This window comes from Lissotriton helveticus, chromosome 11 (genome assembly GCF_964261635.1).
Source record: "Lissotriton helveticus chromosome 11, aLisHel1.1, whole genome shotgun sequence".
NCBI lineage: Eukaryota > Metazoa > Chordata > Amphibia > Caudata > Salamandridae > Lissotriton > Lissotriton helveticus.
This window is the reverse complement of record NC_136072.1, coordinates 1,028,616,982-1,028,642,113: the sequence shown is the minus strand read 5'-3', so window position 1 is coordinate 1,028,642,113 and position 25,132 is coordinate 1,028,616,982. Positions and strand designations below refer to the sequence as shown.

At 46.7% G+C, this 25,132-nt stretch overlaps 1 protein-coding gene across 1 annotated transcript in view; it reads right to left on the bottom strand.

Annotated features, from left to right (window-relative positions):
• NAA25 (N-alpha-acetyltransferase 25, NatB auxiliary subunit) overlaps window positions 1-25,132 on the bottom strand; it is a 988,861-nt gene that overhangs the window by 585,592 nt on the left and 378,137 nt on the right. The window contains exon 11 of the mRNA XM_078667429.1: window positions 11,983-12,095. Within this exon, the coding sequence (XP_078523555.1) occupies window positions 11,983-12,095 (113 nt within the window). The remainder of the gene's footprint in view (window positions 1-11,982; window positions 12,096-25,132) is intronic.

Here is a 25,132-nt window from a genome sequence, read left to right as displayed (position 1 = left end):
AACGTCAAGGGCGCACTTGATAGCAGCATTGGAAACGAGTTTGCCCTCTTGTATAAGCATCTCAGCCCCTTCCTTGTATTGGTCTGGCAGGTGTTGCAACAGGGTCTCTAGGGTGTCGTAATGTGCCCTGTCCTATCTGGCCAACAGCGCCTGTGTGTTTGAAATGCGCCAGATGTTGGCCGCCTGTGCTGCTACCCTCTTCCCTGACGCCTCTAGCACTTTTGACTCTTTGTCCGGGGGAGGAGCTTCACCCGTGGTTTGAGAGTTAGCTCGTTTGCGAGCATTAGAGACCACCAAAGAGTCCAGCGGCAGCTGGCCCCTTATATACGTTGGATCGCCAGGTGCCGGTCTGTATTTCTTCTCAATCCGAGGGTTAACAACCCTCGCGGGTTCCTTAAAAATGTCCGCAGCATGCCTTAGACCCCCTTTAGCATGTGAAGAGTTTTCACAGTTTTTTCCGCAGTGGAGAAAGTGTCAAAAAGGAAATCAGCCTCCACAGGGTCAGCATGCATATCCACATCATGGTTCTTAGCTGCCCTTTCTATCAAAGCATGAAATGCTGTGGAATCCTTGGTAGGAGATGTCTTGATGTTGAACACCTGAGGGTCAAGGGTTGCCTGCTGATCACCCTGATCACCTGTGTCCACCCACAAGTCCTGTTTCTCATCAGGCTCAGTGTGGGCTGGGAAATTATACTCATCCTGCTCCTCCCCATCTTCTCCATCTGAATAGGTGGGTGATGGCGTGGCCCCCCTTGCAGGGTGCCGAATACCGGTTTCAACCAGCACAGGAGTATCCTCTTCAGGCCTTTTGCGTTTCAGGGAAATCCTGAAGGCCTCCAAAGGCTGTGACGCCGTAATCTTCCTCTTCAGAACCGTTAGCTTCCCGGTATCGGCGTCAATGTACTGCTCCGACTGCTCAGACAAAGAGTGTTGCGGACGCGTGAAACCCCCAGCAGGGGGAGTCGACTTTGACCTCTCCGGGTCCTTGGGCACCGGTCGCGGTGCAAAGGCCTTTGGCGCCACCTTAGGTGGTAGCGTGAAAAGGATTTGCTTTGAAGCCTGTGGCGTCGGGACAGCCTTCTTTGCGGCGGAAGGGATCTTCGGTTCCGATGCGGAAGCTCTGTCCTTAATACGCGACCTGCTTGGTGAATGAAGCGGACGGCTTCGTAGACCCGACAGATGTCTTCGGTCCACCTCCAGAGGAAGACTCGGGCGCCGACACCACCTGCGTATCCGATGGAGGTGCACTGCGATCCCCGACCACAGCAGTGGACGTGGATGCCGACAACTTGGCCCCGGCAACTTTGACCTTTGGCGCCGTAGCGGCAGACTTCGGCTTCGCGCCCTTGGCAGCCGTTGTGTCGACAGGCCTGTTAGATTTCGGCTCACCCGGTTTCTTTGGCTTCGGGTCGGCTGTTGCGCTCAGCACCGAATCGACGGTCCTTAGTGAGCTGGGGTCCTCGACCACCTTCACCGCCGTTGAGGGTGCAACACTTTTCTTTGGCTTCGAGGCCACCGAAGACGACGGCGTCGATGGGAGAGCAGTCGTTTTCGGTTTCGATGGTGCGTCGGCCATCTTAGTTGTCGTCGATACCGACAGTTTCGGTTTCGATTTAGGTAATGGTGGCTACGCAGAAGTGTCCGTGGCCGGGCCGGAAGGCGGGGCCGTGGATATTGGTGTAGGGTCTAGGGTAAGGCCATGTGGCGATCCTTCGACCCGAGCCTTAGTAAAAGTACGAACGGGGTATAGCTCTTCCTCCGAGCTATCTTCCATGGCCCCGTAGGCCTCATCGTCGTCTCCTACCTCCTCGACGATTTCCTCCACGTCTTGGCCCTCTGCGTCCGCTTCGTAGTCGGACTCGACGACCACCGAAGGAGGCGAAACTTGAAGATGGACCTGTTGCTCGTCCGCTTCTTCATTGACGAAGATGTCCACCGTTGCCGGAGCCGACCGCCGGGCCTCTAGGCGCGCCGCGCGCCTAAGCTTGATGGTTTTCTTCGACCTAAACCTGGAACAGGCCATGCAGTTGGCCTCGTCGTGGTCCGGCGACAGGCATTTGTTGCAGACCGGGTGGACGTCGATGTGTGGGTATTTAGATCCACACACGCGACAGTGTTTGAATGGACTTCGTTCCATGCCGTCGAAGTCTTGCCGCGTAGACTGGGCCTCGATCCTCGAAATATCACGACTCACGGGATATCCGACTGGAAAGTTGGATGTAAGGGAGGCACCGAACGCGAACAATACCGACGGGTTAAAGAAGGCCTTGTGGCCTTGAAAAACTACGTTTTTGTCGATTCCGAACCGGAGTTAACGAAACCACATACGAACCCAATGGCGGAAAAAAACAATCTAAGGATGGAGTCGATGCCCATGCGCACTGTAGTCCAGGGGAGGAGCCACCTATCTCGTGATACTTCGAAGACTCTTCCAGGACAACAAGGTGCAATCATCCGGACCCAACACTAGGCGGCGATCAATGCTTTAGATATGAATTCAGCAGCCCACATGCCTCGAACCTGGTAGTTTTGGTGCGGGCCCGATGGTGGGGCATCAGAAACATCTTGGTGCCGACCTTGGCCAGAAGACAGAGGTAGTGCCGAAACCGTGTGCTTTTTCTGAATTTGTGGGGGCAAGGGGTCTTCGGTACTCACTTCATCTTGTCCCTATGGCAGTTCTTCGGCGTCGAAGTCTATCTCGAGTTAGGTGTCTGAATCTTGTACGGAGAAGGCTTCCTCCTCCTCTGCCACCGAAGCCTCGATGTCTTCTTGGCCGCAGTCTTCACCGAAGATGTCCGGCATGTCTTCAATGCTTTGACGCTGCATCTCACGACATCGAGCCCGACGATGGCAAAGTCTCTTTTTTGATTGGATCGATCTGCAGGCGTCTCAGTCTTCTTCCTTGTGCTCCAGAGACAAGCACAAGTCGAACACTTCCTGTGAGTCGATGCACGGGACATAATTTAAACAGAATCCGATCCCTCGACGTAGAGCTAACAGGGCGTGGTTAGGCCTCAAAGGCAATCCACAAGGCTTTCTGATCGTAGGTCGATTCCGATGTCGAAACGATACGCAGAGAAGTGGGAAACACGTACGGAAATAATACCGTCAAGGGTAGAGAGGATTGCCCGTTGAAGGGAACCAGAACAGTTTTGAACCAGAGAGCAGCAATACACGTCGGAACCCGATGGCGGAATTAAACAATCCAACAACGGAGTCAATGCCCATGTGCGCTATCACCGAAAGGAGGAGTCACCTTACCTTGTGACTAGGAAAGACTTCTTCGAAGAAAAACAACTTGCAAACATCCGGACCCAACACTAGATGGCAGCATGTGTATCTACAGCACACATGCCTAGAACATACAGATTCCCAAAATACATTGTTAGCAATGAACTGCCATGACCATAATCAATAAACAGAGCAAACTAAAAATAAAAACACAAAAATGTGCAATTTTTAGGACAGTGTGCCCTTATCACCAGGAAAACATTTGAGGGTTTAAAAAAAAAAAAAAAAAAAAACAGCCTTCATCCATGGAACTGCAGAGAATCTCTAACAGCTAGTAGGGTGGATTCTGTGCTACGTGCAGGCCTGAAGCCATTTTGAGAAGCATCCAAGATTTGTTTTTCTTCCAAAGACTGTTAAAATGCTGCTAACAAGTATTTCGGTTACCTTGGCCAGGAAAAGTAAGAGGGAAATGGGGCTATAGTTTTCGGACTTTGTGGAGGCAGTTTCTGTGACTGGGTATGCAACTCCTCTCCCCTATTAGCCAGTGCAATACTTTCCAGATTGTCAGTCCTGATCCTGCTCAATCAAAGCACCGCGTTCGACACAGTCTCTCATAAAATACTACTAGAGCACTAACACAACATCAGTATATGCGAGCCTGCACTGTCATGGTTTTTCTCCTTCAGTAAGCACTCCTTTCAAGTAATTTCCTCTACAACATCTGCACTACGGAGTACCCCAGGGCTCTTCTCGGAGCTGTACCCTTTTTAATATTTACATACAACCACTCGCACAGGTTGTATAATAGCTTGGGCTTGCGCTGCTACTGTACGCAGTCGATACCCAGCTCCTACTTTCATTTTCTGAAAACGCAATGCAAGACATGGCCAATTTTGAAAAAGGAATGCTTATGGTTGCCAAGTGGATGAACAACAACTGCTTGATATGAAATGCCAACAAGACAGAAATTGGTTAGGTAAACACTTCCATTCTTGGGGCAACCACTAGTGACCAGCTTCCCTCGGTCCATCTCCAAAGTCCAAATCTGCCATTAAAAACCTAGGACTCTTGAAGAACAACACCTTGACTTTTGAGGCCCAACCTAAATCTTTCACAGGCACTTGTTTTGGGCTTCTGAGAAGCATCAACCCCATTATTGACTTTAACCCTCGCACCAGGAAAACCATTGTGCAAGCTTTGATTTTGTCCGTCCTGTATCTCGAAGCAAGCAAGGCTTTCAAAAATAGACTTGAGATAGCATAGAAGCTGTAGCTAGATTACTGTTCGCTCTCCGAAAATTCTGTTCTGCCTCAGGGCTCCTCTGGAAATTGCACAGGCTACCCGAGGACAAGCGTATTCACTTTAAGACACAATGTATCGTCCACAAGTTACTGCACTCTGAAAGGGCCCTTAACCTGGAAAACGTCATATCACCCTTTCTGCCATCTCGTCCTCTCCAGTCGGCCGATCTTAATTTGGCCATTCCGCCGACCCTCCCACCACCCCACCCAGTCAAGAGAGCAAGAGCTGGAGGTCACTCCTTTCGAGGTCTGGCCCGACCTTATGGAACAATCGGCCCTACCCCCTCAGGAACACCCAGAATCAATTGCACTTTAGAAAATCCTGGCTCTTTGCTAACTAGCTTCCTCCTATCCCTTACTGTATGGTGTAGGTAGTTTTGGCCCCTGTTCTGGGTTCAGCACTTGGAAGCCCCGATGTTGGGGCAGCTATGTGCTTCACAAGATATTTTAAAATAACAGCAAGCTCCATTAGGGGTACTCCAACAAAGCTGTGAAAGTTTTCTACTTTTAAAATTTACAGAACCTCCGAGTAATGGCATTGGCCCTTGTCTTCTCCGTAGAGTGTTCAATTATTGTTGTGCGAATGAGCAACTGTGCTTCTTGGTCTACCTTTAATATTTTTTTAATGTTTTACATACTTTGTGTTTTTGACCACAAGTGCTCATGGTTACAGCAGAGGTAAAATGATCTTATGTAAATTATATAAAAAGCATCCATTTCCACTCCTATCAATCACCCTGCACAGTTTACACACCACAAATGTGTACAATTACTTGACCAACATAATCAAAGTTACTTCCCTTCGGAAACAATTTTTCTGGTCGATACGCTATCTACATGCAGATTACACACTTTCTGAATATCTCCCGGCACAGACTGGACCTGGAAAGGTTTAATAGCTCATTTTCAATGGTAGAGCGGGCCTGATTTAAGTTGACAGAAGAATCAACGCAATGGTGACTTAAGTAGCAGCATAAAGCGCCCCACCGGCTGTGCGGAATCAGCTTCCCTACCAATTTTTCCCAACAAGGTGGTAGGATGAGAATGAAAATGAACTAATGGTGCAGTTCAATAAATACTTAGGAACTTATTGGGCAACAATAGGCAGAACAATCACATTGAGTCCTCATGGAATGGCTTAAGACCATCCATCAAGACAGGGAGTAGGGTGGGATCGATGAATAATCTGCAGGTAGACAAGAGTATCGACTAGAAATCTTGTTTCCAAAGGGAAGTAACTTTCTTTTGATGGATACTTTCACCTGCAGATTTCCCATCTTCTGAATGGAATTGCATGCAGTACCTATTTGGAGGAGGTTCATTAAGGGATCGCAGTAGCAGGAAGTCCGAGGGAAAATAACAAAATGGCGGGGTGAGGGGAATGCAGGGGGGGGTAATGGCCTGACCTAGGTTGAATATGGTTACTACCTTGGCTAGGAAAGCAGCTCTGGCTCAAAGTAATAACTTGCCAATATACAATGAAGTGATGGTAGGGAAGGGACCTAGTGCCTGCAATTCTCTTACCTGCCTTGCTTAAGTTATGAACTATGGCAACCAGAAATAGAGTTGTGATAGTTAAAGAAACAAATAGCAACTGTGAAGAGCTCAACCGGATATCTCAAACGGTTCAAACTTAATTAAGGTCCCATTGGTAAAATAGGCAATCTTAAATAGGGTTCATTGGTCCTTAAGGCAGAGGAAAGCCAACAAGGCTGCTAGGTATCCCTGGACAGCAACCACAGTACAACTTGCTGGGCTAATAATGCAAACCTCAGTATTTCGGACAATTGGGCTTTAAAGGGGTCTCCATTACCCTAAGTACAGCAAGTGACAAACCTGTTGCATGTTACAGAATACCCTGTCCTTGTAGAAGGATTTCCGTAAGTACCATGGTACGGAAACCGCCCTCATCAAAGCAGCAGATGATATTAGAATCATACGTGACCAAGAAGGAACCGCACTGCTGGTACTCCTAGATCTCTCGGCAGCCTTCGACACGGTCGACCACAAGATCTTGGTCGACCATGTCGGAAGGATGGGTGTCCAGCTCACTGCGAGAGACCTGCTTGCTTCCTTCCTGGCCAACAGAACACAGGCGGTTACATTAGGACCCTACCAATCGGCAAAATTGTCATTACCGTGTGGGGTTCCCCAGGGCTCATCCCTAAGTCCGACACCATTTAACATATATGTGTCGGCCCTTGCTAAGGTCATCAAAGCACATGGGATGAGCCTAACCTCATACGCAGATGACACGCAATTGGTGTTGGCCATCAAGGGTGATGGGCAGGAGGTAGCTGAGCGGTTTCAAAATGGAACGATTGCTATTGGTGAGTGGATGGCGAGAAACTGCCTAAAGCTCAACTCCGATAAAACGGAGGTGGTCATTTTTGGAAATCTCTCGCCGGCCTGGTCTGCAACCTGGTGGCCCTCAGCCTTTGGCACCCCCCCATGCCCTACCTTTAAGGTCAGAAACCTAGGAGTAACCTTCGATGACCAGCTTAATTTCATGGCACATGCAAATAAGGTAGCGGCTTCAGCCCATTTTAAACTCAGAATGATAAGAAAAATCATTCCTTTTCTGCCGGACACGGCCGCCAAGACCCTGGTTACTTCTTTGGTTCTAACATCACTAGACTACTGTAATGGACTCTTACTTAATGCACAATCTCGAGTCACAAAGAAGCTCCAGACCATACAGAACGTGGCCGCACGCCTGCTGTCCAGAACGCCCAAATTCGCACCCATCTCAGACACCTTAAGGACTTACCATTGGTTGACCATCCAAAACAGGATTAAGTTCAAATCTCTGTGCACAGTTTATAAAGTACTGCAGGACCAAGGACCTCTTTTTCTCAAAGACCAGCTAATTCTTTATAAACCGGCTAGACAGCTCCGATCTACATCCCTTAATCACCTAGTGGTCCCACGTTCCAGAACAGTCTCCTGGGGCGACCGCCGCTTTTTGGTGGCGGCTCCTAAAATCTGGAATACTCTGCCACATCACATAAAAGTCAGCCCGTCACTCTTACAGTTTCGAAAAAGAATGAAGACGTGGTTATTCAACCAATAACATAGATCATCGATCTGTATGAACTTTCAATCTTTGGGGAGGGATATTGTTGTAGTTCTAGCGCCGAGACGCCTACGGGTATTCGTTCGCGCTTTATAAATGTCAGTAAATAAATAAATAAATAAATGACGACGATGAGACAGAATTCCATCATCCACATCAGCAGGTAGCTTAAAAAAAGTTGGATGTCTGGCTCAATCACCAGGCGTGGGGGTGGAGACTCTGGAGCTTCGGGTGCAGAGCCTTTTCCTCTGAATGGGAGAGACTGTCAGCCAGAGTAGAAGATTGAGCGGGGGGCAAAGGGAGAGGTGCTGAAGGTCTGCTTACCAATCTGGTGCTGTAAGAATGACTTGGGCAAGGTCTGTCAGACGTTTCGGCAGCACCTGTGAAATGAAGGGTTTGGGGTGAAGAAACACACACTGAAAGGGAGACTTCTACTTTAATCTTAATGTGTCCCCATGGCTCCTTTAGAAGGATTTTGGAGGGGACAAAACTGTGGAGGATGTGCGTTTTGGGACAGGTGGCAAAAATGTCCACTTTAAGGGTCCCCCACTGACCAAAGCGAAACAGTGACACCACTTGGGATCAGCAAGATGACATCAACGCAGTCTGTTGGCCCTGGTGTTTAGAGGATCAAGCAGATGGTTCACAACCAGCCAACCTCCAGGCTGATGAGCCCAAGAACAGAGTCTCAGAACTTTGTAACAAGGAAGCGGAGACCCACTCTACCCTGCTTGCAGACACCACCACATCGTTTTGCTGTCTGTCAAGAGTGTCTGCCGAATCATCCTCAATTCCAGCAGACACTTATGTAGAAGAGTTTCCTCTAGAGACCAGATACCTCTGATCTCCAGTTTGTCCAGATGAACATCCCAATCTAGAGTGAAGGCATCAGTTACCACAATGCCCACAGCTGGAGGATGTTAAAGGGGCATCCCTGCCACAAGGTTCTCCTCAACACCCTATCAGATTGAATCTGCAGTGGCATTATGGGTGTTCATGATGATATCTGACAATTCTCTACCATGCTGAAACCACGGTCTTTGGAGGCTCCACCTCATGTGCCTATCTGCATATGTGACCAGGTGAATGCAAGAAAGCAGTTGATCCAGTAGGTATAAAAATAGAAGGACTGGAATTCAAGCCAGAATTCAAGTGATGTTGTATCCAGTATTGTCCCTAGGAACAGATATTGAGCAGGCTCTCATTAAGATCTGGGCATCCTGATGGTAAAGCCCAGGCAGAACAGCAGCGCAGCCGTAGAGTTCAGGTGAACGGACACCAACTCTGCTTTCAGCGGTCAGTCGTCAAAGTACAGTGACACAAAGATTTCTCATCTTATGACCAGACCCCAAACACCTCCATCATATTTGCAAATACTCTACATGCCATTGTCAAACCAAAGGGAAGGACCACAAACTGATAGTGAATGGAATCTACTAAAAATCACAGGTACCTCCAGTGCGACTGCAGGATCAGTACATGGAAATACATGTCCTTTAATCCAGGAACACCATACAATCTCCTGCTTCCAGCACTGGAACTAGGGACAGCATACTTAATTTCTCCTTGAGAAAGAAGAGGTTCAAGACCTCAAGGTCTAGAATTGGATGTAGACCACCATCTTTTGAGGAACAGGAAGTAACCAGAGTAGTACCTATTCCCAATTCCCTGCAGTAGGATCACCACCATCTTGTTGAGCAGGTGTTCTTCCCTCTGACTGCAGCAGGAGGGTGAATATGGAGTAGGTATGTTGAAGCGGTAGGGTACAGCCCCTTACATCAATCTGAATGATCCACTGGTCCAAAGTGATGAGGAGCCCAATGGCATGACCAGTTGGAACTAGAGTTACTTCCTAGGAGAAGGAAAAGGAAAGCGAGGGCAGATGTGCTCTTCCCTCGACCACAGCCTAGGTACAGCCTTAAGAGAGCAGACCTGCCAACTCACGCTGTGCCACACGATTTCAGCTCCTTTCACACGATCACCCGGTGAGGAGTCGAAATTACACAGTGACAGGAAAGACAGCTGGAAAGCACTGCTCAAAGCGGCTTCCTAGCTCTTTTTTTGGAGGCTGGAGTAGTCAATGACCATAAATAAGGGCATGTGAAAACACCCCAGTACATCGGCGACCGCCCCAGCAACCCTTTTTCTTTTTTTTAATAGAGAGGGGGGCGAGAGGATTTGTGGAGGGTACAGTGACTTTCAGGTAGCTGCAGGAACGAGGCCCCTTCCTCTACATAGCCCTGCCCCTACTCACACAGTGAAGTTTGTTTTGCAGGTTGGCAGGTCTGAGTGAGGGTTTTGAGGCGGCTATTGCAAGGCCCGTAGTGGAGTAAAAAGAAAACCTCTTACAAATTTCCTAAATTTGGAAAGTTGCAAACCAAGGGCTCTCCTTGTTGGTCTACTTTTCTTGAATCTTCCAAGAGCAGAGTATGCTTTACTTTCAAAGAACTAGGATTTATTAAATGGTAAATCCGTTAGGAATGGCTGGATGTCTGCAGAGAACTCAGAAGTACAGAGCCATTCATGGCGACAGACAGCAAAAGAATTGCCCTGCGATCTCGCCACAGTCTTCGAAGTATCTCCAGACTAGATTATTTGATGTGCTGCATCTTGACCATCTATCAGGAGGTCTTTCAAGTGCAGCTACAAATGACCTTAATGACCCACGAAGCAAGTAAATGTAGAAACTTCAACACCACGCTGCCCGTTGGATTTTTTGCCAAAGGCCTCAAATATGTTAGTTTCACTAATCACAGGAGCTTGGGAAATACCCCTGGAGCCTGTCTAGTGCAGCATGAGGCTTGCATAATTACGCTCTGCCTAAGTATGAGATGTGACAAAAGAGGAGTTGCCGGGGGCAGGAGGATATTGTCGGACTACAACTTTGATGACTGTTGAAGTAGTATTTTTTTTCCAGAGTACCAAAATAGGTTCCTGCAGAGCATTCCTGAAAGGGACTAATGGCTCCGAAGCCTGTGTGGAAGGCTGAAGGATCTCCAAAAGGATGTTCAACTTTGCTTTAAAGGAGGCAAAGGAAGTTCAAGCACTTCCACTGCCTTCCTAATGACGAGGTGAAACAGGATGACCTTTGGTGGTGCAGTAGTGTACAATTCTAGATCCGGAGAGGTATCAATGCTACTAGCTTCTGCCAGAGCTTGAAAATCAGAACCTGTGGAAGAAACAACAAATTACCTTCTCAGCATTCTCCTCCAAAGGATGTGTCTGTTCCAAAAATGCCATGGACTGTTTCCTTCTAGGAAGACAGCCTTTTATGTCCTATACCAACAACCTTAGAGTTTCCCTACAGGATCTGATCAGAGGGAGCGCAGAGGCCTGGTCTGATGTCTGAGAGGCAAAGACAGACCTCTCGGCATCGAAGACTGCATCAAAATTAGCAGGAAAATTGTGCTGGGGCCAAGGGCACAGCCCATACAGGCATCGTAGACAATATTGGTTCTGGCGCTGTTGGAAGCACTGGTATAGAGAGCAAGGGCAAAAACAGGATAAACTGTGTTGAGGACAATCCCACCGGCAAAAAGACATCGGTCATTCCTAAAGCCCCAAAATTGCTCTAGTAGAGGTTACAATCTGTCTGAAGAGGTCAAACAAGGCATTGAGGAACACTGCAGGGTTAAATCCCAGAGTGGGGAACTCTGGAAAGACAGGACGCTTCAGCACAGTAAGGACTTACCTTTGAAGTAGTGTTTTAAAGACTTCCTGACTCCTCTTCAACTTGTGCTTCTTCCTCCATGAGGAAGACTCCTCTGATCCCAACCTTGTGCCTGATTTGGGATGTTGGCGTTCTTCAAAGGATTTGGCCATGAAAAGCTTGCCTTACCGCTCTTTCAGGGCTTTGACATGCAAGCTTTAACAGGAATCACAGGTTTTGGTATCGTGGTCAGAGTCAATGAACTGGAGATAATCATCATTAGGATCTGTAATACACATCACTATAGCATCTAGCACAAGGTTTACATCCTAAATGTTTAGGCGGGCGACATGGTTAAGACTGCACCAGAATATTTTAAGTAACATTTCTGAGAAAAATCTCCAGTGTGAGTTCAAGATCCATAACAATGGTGTGGACATCATAGGGCGATGAGGCGGTTTATGGCTCCACTGAAGTCACCATGATGTAGGTTCCTGAGCCAAGGAGAAGCAGGCACTCCCTTCCGGTGGGGGAGAGCTTTGAAAGGTTTCTAGATTCAGTCTGCACTTAGGATAGGTGAAGATTCTGCAGATACAAGTATCCAACATAAGTAGAATTCAAAAGTAATACTTCATCACAATTGCCCTAGTAGTATAGACATAGCCAATATTTAAATCAGATTGCAGTAATCTCCCATCTGTGTGTGTTTACTACAGTACTTACATTTGTATACTGGCTTGGCACTAGAAGGTCAATGAAAACCTTGAGGTCAGTAAAACAGCACGGTTTATCCCCAAACATTTTGAAGTACTGGACCATTAAGTCTTCTGGTTCACCTATCAATAAAATGGAAAGAGTTAAGGCTTTAAAACAGAACTGTCATTACGTATTAGCGCGTATTCATGACCTAATTAGTAATAGTGCCCTGTACATACTAGGGTAGCACCACAGGAAGGAATTACTTACCAAAAGTATTGAATGCCTACAGTTCTGAAGCAAAAGCAGGCTATTGAGTTAAATCCTTTCCCACTCTGCAGCGGGATCTTATTAAAACAAAATAATCTTGAGCATTGCTTGTTGGAGGCCTGTAGGATGCTAGCTCTGTATATACTATACCAAAGTGAGGTATATTGTGCACAGAGTCCAGTGGAACCCCAATTGTAGGCAGAGGTAAAGTTAGATAGCACCTCTCTCTCTATTTGGGGCAGTGTGGTCGAACAGTAAGGCAGTATCAGAGCACAGTGTTAAGCATTTGTTGTACACACTCACTCAGCAAAAGAAATCACACACTCAAAGACTGAACTTCAGACCAATTGTTATTTCAATAAAAATATTCATTTAGTTATTTTATTTTCTAGAACCAAGCAAGCCTTGCACAGGTAAGTGTTAAATATGTTGCAGTAAATATACAGTTGTAATACAGTTTGGATTTGTAATAGTATATGCACTTTGTTGTGACTTACCGTATGGTTTCAGAGAAATGCAATACTTTGTAAATACAGTACATAGACTCGAATAGGCTTTTCAGTAAAATTACAGTTAAGTTACTTTTGAGATTACTTTTCTTACTCAGAGTAGTATACCTGGATACTATTCTGGGACATTTCCTGTAAACAGGTAAGTAAAATTGCTTTTGCTAGTTAGTGCAATAAGAATTTCTTTAGGTTTTCAAACTCCACACTTGGAAACTTTTCCAAGAAAAGCAGTCAATGTTATCCTATGGAGGAAAATATCGTTATTGGTTTTAAGGTAAGTATTTGGTAGTGGGAGTTGAGGTTCTAGGGGTAGACTCAGGGGTCCCCCAGGGTCAAGGATGCACTCTTGTTACACCCTCTGCCGCACTAGGGCGGCCGTGTGCAGAGTGCTGAGGCCTAAGGTAATCCAATGGGGACAGGGGGCCTCCGGTTGGTGGCTGCTGATAAGCAGGCCACTGGGTTGTGGGAGCAAAGCTCCTGGACTTAAGCTCAGGGCAAATGGGGGAAACAAAGTAGCACCAAAGGTGCACCCTCAGCAGCACCCTCAGTAGGGCAGCCGGGTGCAGGTTCTACGTCCGGTGCCCTGTTGTGTGCAATGAGGAACCTCCGGTTTGCAAAGGCACTGCAGGCTTGGAGGCTTGGGGACGAAGGTCTTCTGGGTGCAACCACCACTTCGAGAGGTAAGTTGGGAAGTTAGGGGTTAGTTAGGCACTGCCGGTTTGGGCACCCAAGGCCGTGGGGCGTCGGGTGCAGGGGTGCCTTTTGGGGTCGGATCTTCTTACCAGCTCCGGGTCGCGGTTGGTGGGGGGGGTGGGGTGGGTGTAGGGCTTTCAGGATTTAGACTGCAAGCGTCGGCTGTAGGCAGGTCAGGGGCCCCGGATCTCGGTTCAGGATCGCCGTGGAGACCTCCTCGTGGGGTCTGCCCACTCGAGCTCAGGCCATGGACGGTGGTTGCAGAGTGGTGCGGATTCGCGGTTTCCGGCCGGGGCTAGAGGTTGCAGATGGAAAAAAAATGCACTTATAATTTCTAAGAACGGACTTAGACACTATAGGGGTACAGGGGTCATAAACTGTACCCTCACCATTGGTATAGTGCACCCAGCTAGAGGGGTGGCTGACCTATGCCAGGGCAGTGGGTTGTAGGTATGGCACACAGAGATGCGTGCCATGTCGTCTCTTCACTTTGTTCTGCACCAAAACATGCGGCCTGCAAAGGCAGTGTGTGAGTGTAATGGTACAGGACCTCTAAGGGTGGCACAATAAGTGCTGCAGCCATTAGAGGCCTTCTCTGGTCACAGTCCCCTAGATATCTGTGGTAACATTTACAAGCGGCTGATCTTTAGCCATAGATGCCAACTGGGTTTAGGCTTCAATGCAGTTTTGGGGAAAGAGCATAGGCCCTGGGTACCTGATTAGCAGGAGCCCAGGGCACACTCAGTCAAAGCACATCAGCAATTCAGCAAAAAGTGGGGGCAACCATGCGGAAAGTGGTCACTTTCTCACAAGGTCCCAATTACAACATTAGAAATTCAGGGTTCTGTGAAGATCATACAAACAGACAATTATACATGTGCCTGAACCTCCATTTCCATTTGAACAGCCAGCTCACTTGTCTTACCCTAACCACTGCTGATAGCCACAAATTGGTAACTTGATCAGGAATGGTGCTCAACTGTAGAATCATCCAAACTCAGGTAACATTATTCATCCTATTTAGTATGCTGCCTATGCTGGTCCTCACCACCTGAGCACATCCAGTAACAAAGTCATATCAAGGGATGAGAAGACTGAGGTGGAACAGTCAACGAAACGATGTTCAAGTTGTTCATGCCACATCTGGCAGCATGTATTAGCAAGTTGTTTCAGAGTAATAAAATAGTAGATTCAGATGAGGAACTCTTATGCTTCCCTTGGAAGGTTAAAACTGGCAGATGGTCGAGAATTCCCAAAAGAAATGCACAGAAGATGGGCCACAGCCTGAGAACAACAGAATGCTGTTAAAGAAGAATCAGTGAGCTTGCCAGCCATGAAAAATCAATAAGAAAAGTCCAGCAAGAAAATAGGACTTCCTGTTACCAAACTAGTAGGGCTTGTTTATCAACCTTTCTAATACAATTTAAGATTGGAATTAGCTTTACTTTAGTGGCTCATGATTCATTGTTGTAGTAAACTATGTGAAAATAAGGTGCAAGACAGTTTTCTCCCATATACAGATCACTAGACGGTTTTACTGGATACCTTCAATAATTAAATGGAGATGCTTTAGAACAACAGAACTGCAAATTGTAAAGTGCTTTTGGCCCTATGCTCTAAAACAAGATGTATAATTCCATATCAAGCAAATGCATAACAGAATAACCACATGCTAAAAAGCTGAGGAGTCTTACAAAGAACTGTTTGACTCAATTTCTTGGTACACCTTCCATCTTCAAAGTTTATATATATATATATCTCCAATAATCCTGTGCTCCAACTGCAACTGGTAGCGAAGAACAGGTACAGATCACAAACGCGCTGGATACGGTTTCAAAAGTGCTTTATTCCACCATCTTAGTCAGCATGACGCGTTTCGGCTGTGTTACCACAGCCTTGATCACATGACACCCAGACCAATCATAGTAGCTTTATAGTGACTTCCTGAGCGTGAGTTGCGTTGTTATGGGCATACAATCTAGCTAAACGAAAGACTTTCAATTCATGTGTTTGTATCTGCAACCAGTATTCAGTGCATGTACATGTCGATAATAAATATATAAATATATATAAATACATGACCCAATACAAATACATTGAAAGTTTGTAAAAAAGCTATTTTTTAAAAGTAGTTAACCAAAAACAATCAGTATTGCAATGCTCGTTGCCAAGTGGCCAAACTGCTGCAAAAACAGTACATGTCATTCCATATCTGCTCGAAATTGATTACCCTGATCACAAACAACTCAGAAATAAAGTGCAAGTGCAAAAATAGCAAAATAGTGCAAGATAAGTGCAATAGTGCTAACTATCCTTAAATCGAAGATATTCAAATCATATCCACTACAGGTTAAAACATTTCTAAATTTAAAAAAAGAAGGGTTACTGGCATAGCACATGATGCTCAATTCAAAATTGCTGAATAAAGTGCAAGTGCATATTTAAGTTGTCCTCGTTTGTGGAGTAACGTTACAATTAGTCCGATACTTATACATTTTTTAATCTTAAACAGATAACCATCTCATATCATGTAGAGAACCATCCGAAACACTAATGTACCCATGACAGAGGTTAAAGATAGGTAGTTTAAGATGAATGTACACTTTGGAAACTGCTCTGACAAAACTTAGATTCAAATATAACATATACATTAGCAATGATTGTGCTTATAGGTCGTCCAAACCACTTCTTGAGAAACTCGCCACATCTCGGATTGAATCTTCGGTAAAATGAGATCCCAGCCAATAGTTCATAATAGAAACCCCCAGACTTGCAGGTAGCTGTCCCATAGTTGTACCATCTCAATCATGCATAGAAATTACAGGGATTAAGCAACAGACAGAATTAAAAAAAAGTTGCCTCATCAATAATCAAGAAGAGATGTATTATAAAAAATTGTGGAGATCATCTCCCATATTGAGGCCTTTCGGAATCAGAGTGCCTAATAACAATGTACTTGGATTCTAATTGTCTCAATTGTTTTTCCCTGTTTCACCCTCTTGGGTTTTTTGGTACAGAGTCAATGATGAAATAGCTTAAGTCGTTGAGATTTTTCCCATGAACTAATTTAAAATGGCGAGCTACTGGATAGCTTTCATCAGAGTTAACTATTGCTCGCAGGTGTTGAAGGATTCGGTTTAATGCCAGCAGTTTTGTGCTGCCCACATATTTCATTTTGCATGTGCAATCTAAAACATATACTGCATATTCCGTGCGACAAGAAAATAGCCCTTGAATTTTAACAGGTTTGGGGTCAAATGCAGTCTGACACTCTGTAGTGTTGGTGCCAAATTTACAGGCTCGACATGATATACACTTATGAAAACCTGTTTAAGTAGACAGCCAATTCTTAGGGATTGCCACTTCTGGACTAGATTTAACTAGGGCGTCCCTCATAGTGGGAGCCCTTCTAAAAGTGATGAGGGGCCGATCCGGTAAGAGCGGTGCCAGAGTGATGTCTGTTTTGAGTATTGGCCAGTGTTCATTGATGATCCCTCTGACAATCTTTTCTTCCTTACTGAAAGTAGTGATTAGTCTGATCTGATCTACAGTATTTTGGGGATCTATATTGTTGCTGTCCACTTCTTTATTTCTAGATTTGGTGGTACTGTTTAGACACTCCTCTCTTGTGTGGCTGTTGGCTCTGGATTTGGCTAATTCCAATTTAGCGGGACAATATCCCCGTGCAACAAATCTGTTGTGGGCTTGGGTCTGGCATTCTATTAAGTCAACTTTTGAGCTGCAAATTCTCCGCATCCTTAAAAACTCACCGTGAGGTATACTTTTAATGAGATGGCAGGGGTGGGCACTACTTGCATTGAGAATTGCACTACCTGCGGTTTTCTTCCTATGTAATCTGGTTTGGAGCATATGGTTGTTAATATATATCTCAACATCTAGGAATTGGACACAGTTTACTAATGTCAGCAGTGAATTTTAGATTTAAATCATTCTCATTGATAGTTTCTACAAATTCCATGGCTGACTCTGGTGTACCTTTCCAGATGATACATACATCTATAAATCTCCAGTACTCCACCACATGCGAGTCATACAGCACACCGTGGGTGCCCCTGAGGACATGTTCCTCCCACCACCCAACATGCAAGCATGCATAGCTTGGGGAGAAACATGCCCCCATGGCCACACCCCTCAGCTGCTGAAGGACCTCCCTATTGAATAGAAAGTAATTATTTTCTAAACACAACTATCATTTTCAAAATCATGATGTTATGTTGAAGGTAGTTTATGTTGCGTTTATCCATTAAATACTTAACAGCTTTAAGGCCATCTGCATGGTGGATACTCGTGTATAGGGTAAAAATGTCCATAACAATCAATATATAGTCCTCTTTCTATTCTACACCATTCAGTGTCCTTAATATAGGAGGGCAAATTCTCTACAAACTTATGAAGAAAGTGGTCCACGTATTTGGAGAGTAGTTCCAGAAGACTGCGCTGAGCTGATATAATCGGGCGCCCTGGTATTAGTGAGACTTGTTTGTGGATCTTTGGAATGAAATAAAGAGTGGGTTTCACTGGAAACTCATTTCTTAAAAAGTTATATTCTTGCTTGCTTAGCAACCCTTCTCTTTTCCATTCACCTAACTCTTTGGTAACCATTTCCTTGAAGCATCTAATATCTGAGAAGGTGCCTTTCTTGTAACAAGTGATGTCCCCAAGATGTCGTTCTGCTTCCTCCAAGTACAAAGTGCGTGGTCTGATTACAATATTCCCCCCCTTATCCGCTTTATTGATGATCAAGTCGGAGTTGCTTCTCAATTTCTACATTAATTTAGCATATTGCTTTCCCATATATTTGTATCTTTTTTGTTTACGAGAAGTAATGCATTGGAAGTTTTCCAAATTTTCAATTACTACATCATTGAATGTATCGATTGCGTCTTTTGGCATAAGCGGCATAAAATTAGAGGGGGGTTTAAAATGACTTTTGCACGGTAGATTGCTTTTAATGCCAATAGTCAGTAGATCTTCTTGAGTGGATTCCATATACTCTTCATCATTTCTGGCAAGCGCATATACTGTCCTTAGAATGCTTGTGTCTGCAACTTGGAATTGGTCGATAGGGCACATTTGGTTGGTTGCTTGGCTTTGTACTTTGTTCAGTTTGAAGTGTTTCTCTAACTTGAGCTTCCAAATAAATTTAAAAACATCAATGCGGGATCGCACGTAGTTGAAAGTTTTTAGGGCAGTAGGAAAGCCCCAATGATAACAAATGGGATTCAGCTATGGTGAGCACAGTATCTGACCAGGTTACCACCGTGTTGTCAGGAACAGTGGCATGCACGGAACTGCTCACCATTTCTTTCCCCTGCCTCTCCTGGCGAATCCTCGCCCTCTTACATTTCCTTCTTTGTTTCCTACGATTGTTGGCTCTGCTGGGTTTTTCTTCTACTGCTGTTGTGTCCGTGGCCCAAGTGTTTGCCTGCGGTCCTCTACTAAAAAACCCAGCTCCTCTGATGGAGTATTTTGTTGGAATCTGGGTTTTTTCAGCATTTGATCCTCCATCTTCAGAATCTGTACTACTTGCTGCTGAGCTGATTTCAACGTCTAACATTACAGCGTTAGGTGTACTTTGTCTGGGCATCGTAGCGTTCTTAGAAACTAAAGCTTGTCTTTTTGCAGTGTCAAACTTCCGGGCAAACGTGAAGATTTTTCCAGTTTCGTAGTCGCATTTGTCCCGCGCAAATTTGTATCGCTTCCTTGTTCTTATTGTTTCTTCATGCTTCGCCAAACGACCATCAATCTCCTCTTTCTTTTTTGATAAACTCTTTATTTTCATGTAAGTCTAGATCATGATTGATTTTTTCTATTTCCTTTAGAATTTCGTTTCAATCTATCTCCGCATATTTTATGAGAATAAACACCATGTTCATAGAGGCTTCTAAATTATTGGCCGCCCATTATTTTAACATCAGGGGATTGGGGTTCTCAAATGATGGAGCAATGAGAACCCTCAATCCCCGTGGCACACGACTCACTTCTTTATACTTCTGCACAGAATGTTTTTCCCAACATTTAGTTATCACTGTACGGAGAAGTTTCTCCAGCTATATAGAAGTCCATCAGTTTTCATAATTGGTAATAGTAGTTAAAAAGGCCATCAGCCAAAGCACTTCGTTCCCTTGACCAAAGGACCTTCATCAGGGCTCTAAGTATTGAGGTAGATTATTCAACACTTTACATAGTGACTGATATAAACGTGTTGCAAATCGGGAAGATACCACACAAAATAAGGGTCAACCGTATCCAATCCAAACTCATAATCTGAATCTTCTGCCTCCTGACAAACGGCAAGTAAGCCCGATCATAAGTTTTAAGTCTTACAAAGTGTTTAACCTTATAAAAATGCCTTAAAGCTAAAATATTCTTGCTAGGAGGCCTGGCTTTTTGCATGAATGTCCCAGCTTAGTCTTAAATATAGACTAGTTACGTTTGTTGCATAGCCAGTAAGATTGCTTAGCATTTAGTCTTCTGTGCTTTTACCTGAAACCACTGGGTTTCTTCCATTCTTTTTTTTTTTTTTTTTAATTTGTTTTTATTGTTGCAACAGGTTATCGCATGCGGCAATGTCAGGCAGTAATAGGTGCGGCGTCAACATTCAGCCACATCCCATCAGAATCGCAACATTCTCTTTAATTACATAACAGTCAACATTCAGGTTTATAGATTGGTATATCGGAGGCATGTAAAAGAAGCATAATTTTTCGCATTTGTCTCAGTACAGCGGCCAAAATTACACAACCCACAGGTAGTCCATTCATCGGCCATGCCAGGAGGGCACGGGAGGTCCTAAATCAGCCTGTACCCATGCACCCTCACTACTCTCGCCTTCCCACCCTTACTCCATATCATCGTCGTCCTCTGAGCTATCCATATCTTCTTCCTCCGGCAGCGGGTCACAAGGTTCCCCCCTGTATACGTTCCATGGCAACCATATTTTATTCCATTTACGTGGATTAGTCCTCTGCTGGTACACCGCCCGCTCCATCATCATGAGCATGTCCATATTTCTGCACCATTGTGCCAAAGTCGGTGCCGCTGACGCTCCCCATTTTTGTGCTATATCCCGCTTTGCTAGCATCATCCCAATAGTTACCCACAGTCGCCCATGTGATGTCAGGTTGGTCGTGTCCCATACATTTAACAGGCAAATTCTGGGGTCAGGAGTGACCGGGAGCTGCAGAGTCTGTGCGACCGTGCGCGTCACTCGCCTCCAGTAGTCTACTATGATTGGACAAGACCATAGGGTATGAAACAGTGTTCCCTCTTTCCCACAGCCTCGTAAACAATACGGGTGATCTGCCCTTTGGAGTTTGTGTAGGGTGGTGCGTGTGAAGTATACTCTGTGTAGTATCTTGAATTGTACCAATCCGAATTTCGCCGAAATTCCCGCTTCTCTAGGCGACGCCAGTGCGGCATTCCAGCTTGCCTCATCTAGTTCACCAATATCATCTTCCCCTTTTTTTTTCAATTTTTGCAATGGGTCAGGCAGGTTGTTGACTAATTTGCGATATGTAAGGGAGGTAGCGCTAGCCTCCATGCAGTCGGTGAGTAATCGGTCCTCTAAAGGAGCCGATTCCGGGACCTTAGTGCCCGGTGTCAGTACAGCCAGCAACGCATGTCTAATCTGTAGGTATCGGTATGTTTCAGTAGTACTCAACTCATACTGCTCCCTCAGAGTATCGAACGGAACCACCCCATCCCTGGTCCACAGATCACCCACCGTGGAGATCCCGATAGTATCCCACTGGTCGAAACCTTTATAGCGTCGTAGGTGTCCCAGTGACCTAGAATCCCACAAGGGTGTAAGTTGTGTGATCACCACCCCCCCCCCCACTTCAGACGAGATTGGGCTTTATGCCATAATGTTACAGTGTGCTTAGTCGGGCCGACCAATTTCGCCGTCAGGCCTTTGTGATAAAGCGGGGCCAAAAGTGTATTAGTGCCAAGCTGCCGTCTGTCTGCTAAATACGCGGGGTTCTCCTGCGGTGCATGCACCCATTGGTTGATCACCTTGAGGTGCGCCGCCCAGTAATACAATTCCAGGTTGGGGAGCGCAATCCCCCCACTGTACCAGTCTCTAACCATTTTCACCTGCGCGACCCTCGCCGGTCGATCCCCCCACAACAGGCCCGACAGCTGCCCTGCTATTGGTCTAAAAAAGGAAGGCGGGACTAATGCCGGCGTATTTTCCAAAACATAAAGGAACCGGGGCAGTGCCATCATCTTGAAAAGCGCCGCTCTGCCCAGCAACATTAGCGGGAGTGTCTTCCAGTGGCGCACATCCTTTTTCAATCTGTCGAGTAGCGGTCTTAGATTCACATCCTGAAAGGTCACGTGGTCTCGTGTAATCTGAATCCCCAAAGAACTAAGGGAGACGGCCTCCACCAGCAAAGGGCAGTCCTCCTCCAGGCGTGGCGGGGTCCCATGCAGCATGTACAGCACTGACTTCATCCAATTGATCTTGTAACCCGAGGCAGTCCCCTGCCTCTCACACAATGCCAATAATACCGGAATCCCCTCCGCCGGGTCTGCTAGGTATATTAACATGTCATCAGCATATAATGACACTCTGTCCTCCCAGCCATCTCCCCACTGTATGCCCTGCAGTAGCTGAGTGGTCCTAATGATAGTTGCCAAGGGCTTCAATACCAGGGCGAACAGAAGCGGTGAGAGCGGGCAACCCTGTCTCGTGCCCCTTGCTAAGGAAATGATTCTCGAGGTGTGGCCATTTGCCGTCACTCGCGCCACAGGATTCTTATACAGTAGCCTAATCCATGCTATGAATTTTGGGCCGAAGCCCATATGTTGTAGGACTGCAAAGAGGTACCGCCACTCCACCAAGTCAAACGCCATTTTGGCGTCCAGTGAGAGGATTGCTGCATCGCCTGTCAACAATGGAGCCCTCGCCATAACACCATGTAGGCGCCTGAGATTCATTGCCGTACTCCTGTGCGGCATAAATCCCGATTGATCTGGATGTATGAGGTGTCTGAGGTGAGGCAGCAGCCTGTTGGCCAACAATTTCGCCAAGATTTTGCTTTCGGCATTGAGGAGGGATATCGGCCGGTAGGAGCCGCACACCTCAGGGGGCTTGCCAGGTTTCGGGATTGCCACAATGGTAGCCATGCACTGATCAGGCGGAAGACGTCCCTGTTCTAAACTGTCGATGTACATGTTGAGTAGTGCTGTAGCAAGCGTCTCCGACATGGTTTTGTACCACTCAATCGGAATTCCATTGGGGCCCAAAGCTTTTCCTGAATGCAGCGCTGCGATAGCTGATTGCAATTCCTCAGCCGTCAGGTCTGATTCTAGGTCTTCTACATTGTCCTGCGACAGGGTGCGGGTGGGCACTCCCACGAGCGCTGTCTCCGCCATTACCTGTGTAACCTCTATTTCAGAGGTATATACCTCCTGGAAGTGAGCAGCCAGGAGCTTGACTATCATGGCTGGGCGGGTGTGCATCGCTCCCGTAGAGTCTTTCAATTGCAAAATCGTCCTCTGCCCCTCTCGTTTCTTCTCTAGCCAGGCTAGGAGCTTGCTCGCCTTGTCCCCTACATCATATACCCTATTCGCTGTGTCCGCTATATTTTCAACCACTCTACGGCGCAGAAGATCAGTATGACACTGCTGACACAGCTGAAGTGTGTGCAGCGTGTCCCCGGTCGGGTCAGCCATATGATCCTCATTCGCCTTAGCGAGTCTGTCCTCTAAATCTAGCAGTTCCTGTTTCTGGGTGCGCCTATATCTTGTTATAGTGGAAATGGCTTGTCCTCGGAGAACCGTCTTGTAGGCTTCCCACAGGATCGATGGGGACGAGACCGAGCCTGTGTTCTCTGCGAGGTAACACCTCGTCGCTGTTTTAAGCGCTTTGGTCACCTGTGGGATCCTAAGGTAACCCGGGAATATCGGGTATACGCGTTTTTGGGACCGTTCCGGGTTGGAAAGAATCAGCGTCAATGGGGAATGGTCCGAGACACCCCTCGGCTTGATCTGTACGTCATCGACAGTGAACCGCCCGTGGCCCGGTGTCAGGAAATAGTCGATCCGTGACAGACTGTCATGGACCGCTGAGTGGTAAGTGTACTGTTGGTTAGTCTGGTGTAGGCGTCTCCAAAGGTCTATCAGGCCTTGCGCTTCTAGGAAGTCATTCAGGCGGGAGGACCCTGGAGCCTGTGTCCGTGTCGGGAACCTATCTAATGCATTGTGCGCCACTGCATTAAAATCTCCCCCTATTATGAGATCTCCTTCAGGGAGCTCTAACAGAAATTTCCCTAATTCTGGGAGAGCTACCGTGTGCAGCGCCGGTGGAATGTACACCGAGACTACATTCAGCTGTCTCCCTTCCCACTGTCCAATTGCCGCTGCGAAGCGCCCCTGCGTGTCTACCTTCGTGGATTGGAGTATGAATCTGGAGGATCGATGCATTAGTATTCCTGTCCCACGGGACCCTCTAGTGAATTCCGAATGAGCGATCATACGGTAACCTTTCCTGTCTAGAGCATGTGTGGCTGTGCCTGTGAGGTGCGTTTCCTGCAGCAGGGCCAGGGCAGGGTTGAATCTCTTTATACTGTGTAATACTAAACCTCGTTTGACCTTATCCCCCAGACCTCTCACATTCCAGGACAAAAGGTGCAGAGGTGCCACTGGCCCCGTCCCAAGTCCCCCCCTCCCTACGTCATCCCGTGTGTTGTGTGCCATAGCTTCTGTGGTTGAAAGTATCTATGTACCATAGTGAATGCGATCTAGTACCTTGACAGGAGCTCGCCATACTTTGTGTGTGTGCCTCCCGATTCCAATCTACACCTGTGGAACAATTCGAAAAAATCAAACCCCCCCCACTCCCAACTCCCCCCCTCCCTGCCCCCCTGCTAGACGGACACAGAACTGCCCACCCCCCCAACTTAGCAGAGTGCCTGACCCAAACCCCAAACACAGTACTTGCTCGTTGGGGTGAAGGACTCTCCGGAGTCGGCGGCCTCCTTCCATGTCCACGGAGGACCTCCGCCCAGGACCCTTGACGGCCCGCCCGGCCAACGTTGCATTCAGTCTATTCTAGTAAGCCCAGGAAGTCATTGTTCGTCGTCATTCTCAGTTTCGTGAGCCTCGCTCAGGGGGGAGTGTGAACCTGCGTCCCCACCGGATGCTTGGGAGCCTGAACGGAATCCATTAGTGCGATGCTTGTTGGGTCTAGTGGACCGGCGAGGCAGGCCCGTCTGTCTCCATCCTTCTAGCCAGTCGTGTGCAGCCTCCGGAGTGTCGAAGAACCAAGTTTTGTTGTCCGCCACGACTCTCAACTTGGCTGGGAATAGCATGGCATAGGGAATTTCTCTCGCCCTAAGTTCCTTCTTGACTTCAAAGAATGTCCTCCTCCTGCGTGCGACCTCTGCCGTATAGTCTGGAAAGAACGCCAAGGTAGAATTTTGAATTTTAACTGGGGGTGAATTTCTTGCCGCTTGCAAGATCGCATCCGTGTCTCTAAAATTGAAGAGTCGTGCAATGATCGGCCGTGGGGCTACGCCTTGCTTCGGACGTCCCCCCGGGACCCGATGCGCTCTTTCTACTGAGAAAAAGGCGGAAAGACCCTTGGGTTTGAGTTCTTGTTCGATCAGTTTTTCCACATAAAGGTCCATCGCCCTCGTGTCTTCCGACTCCGGAACCCCTATAATGCGGATGTTGTT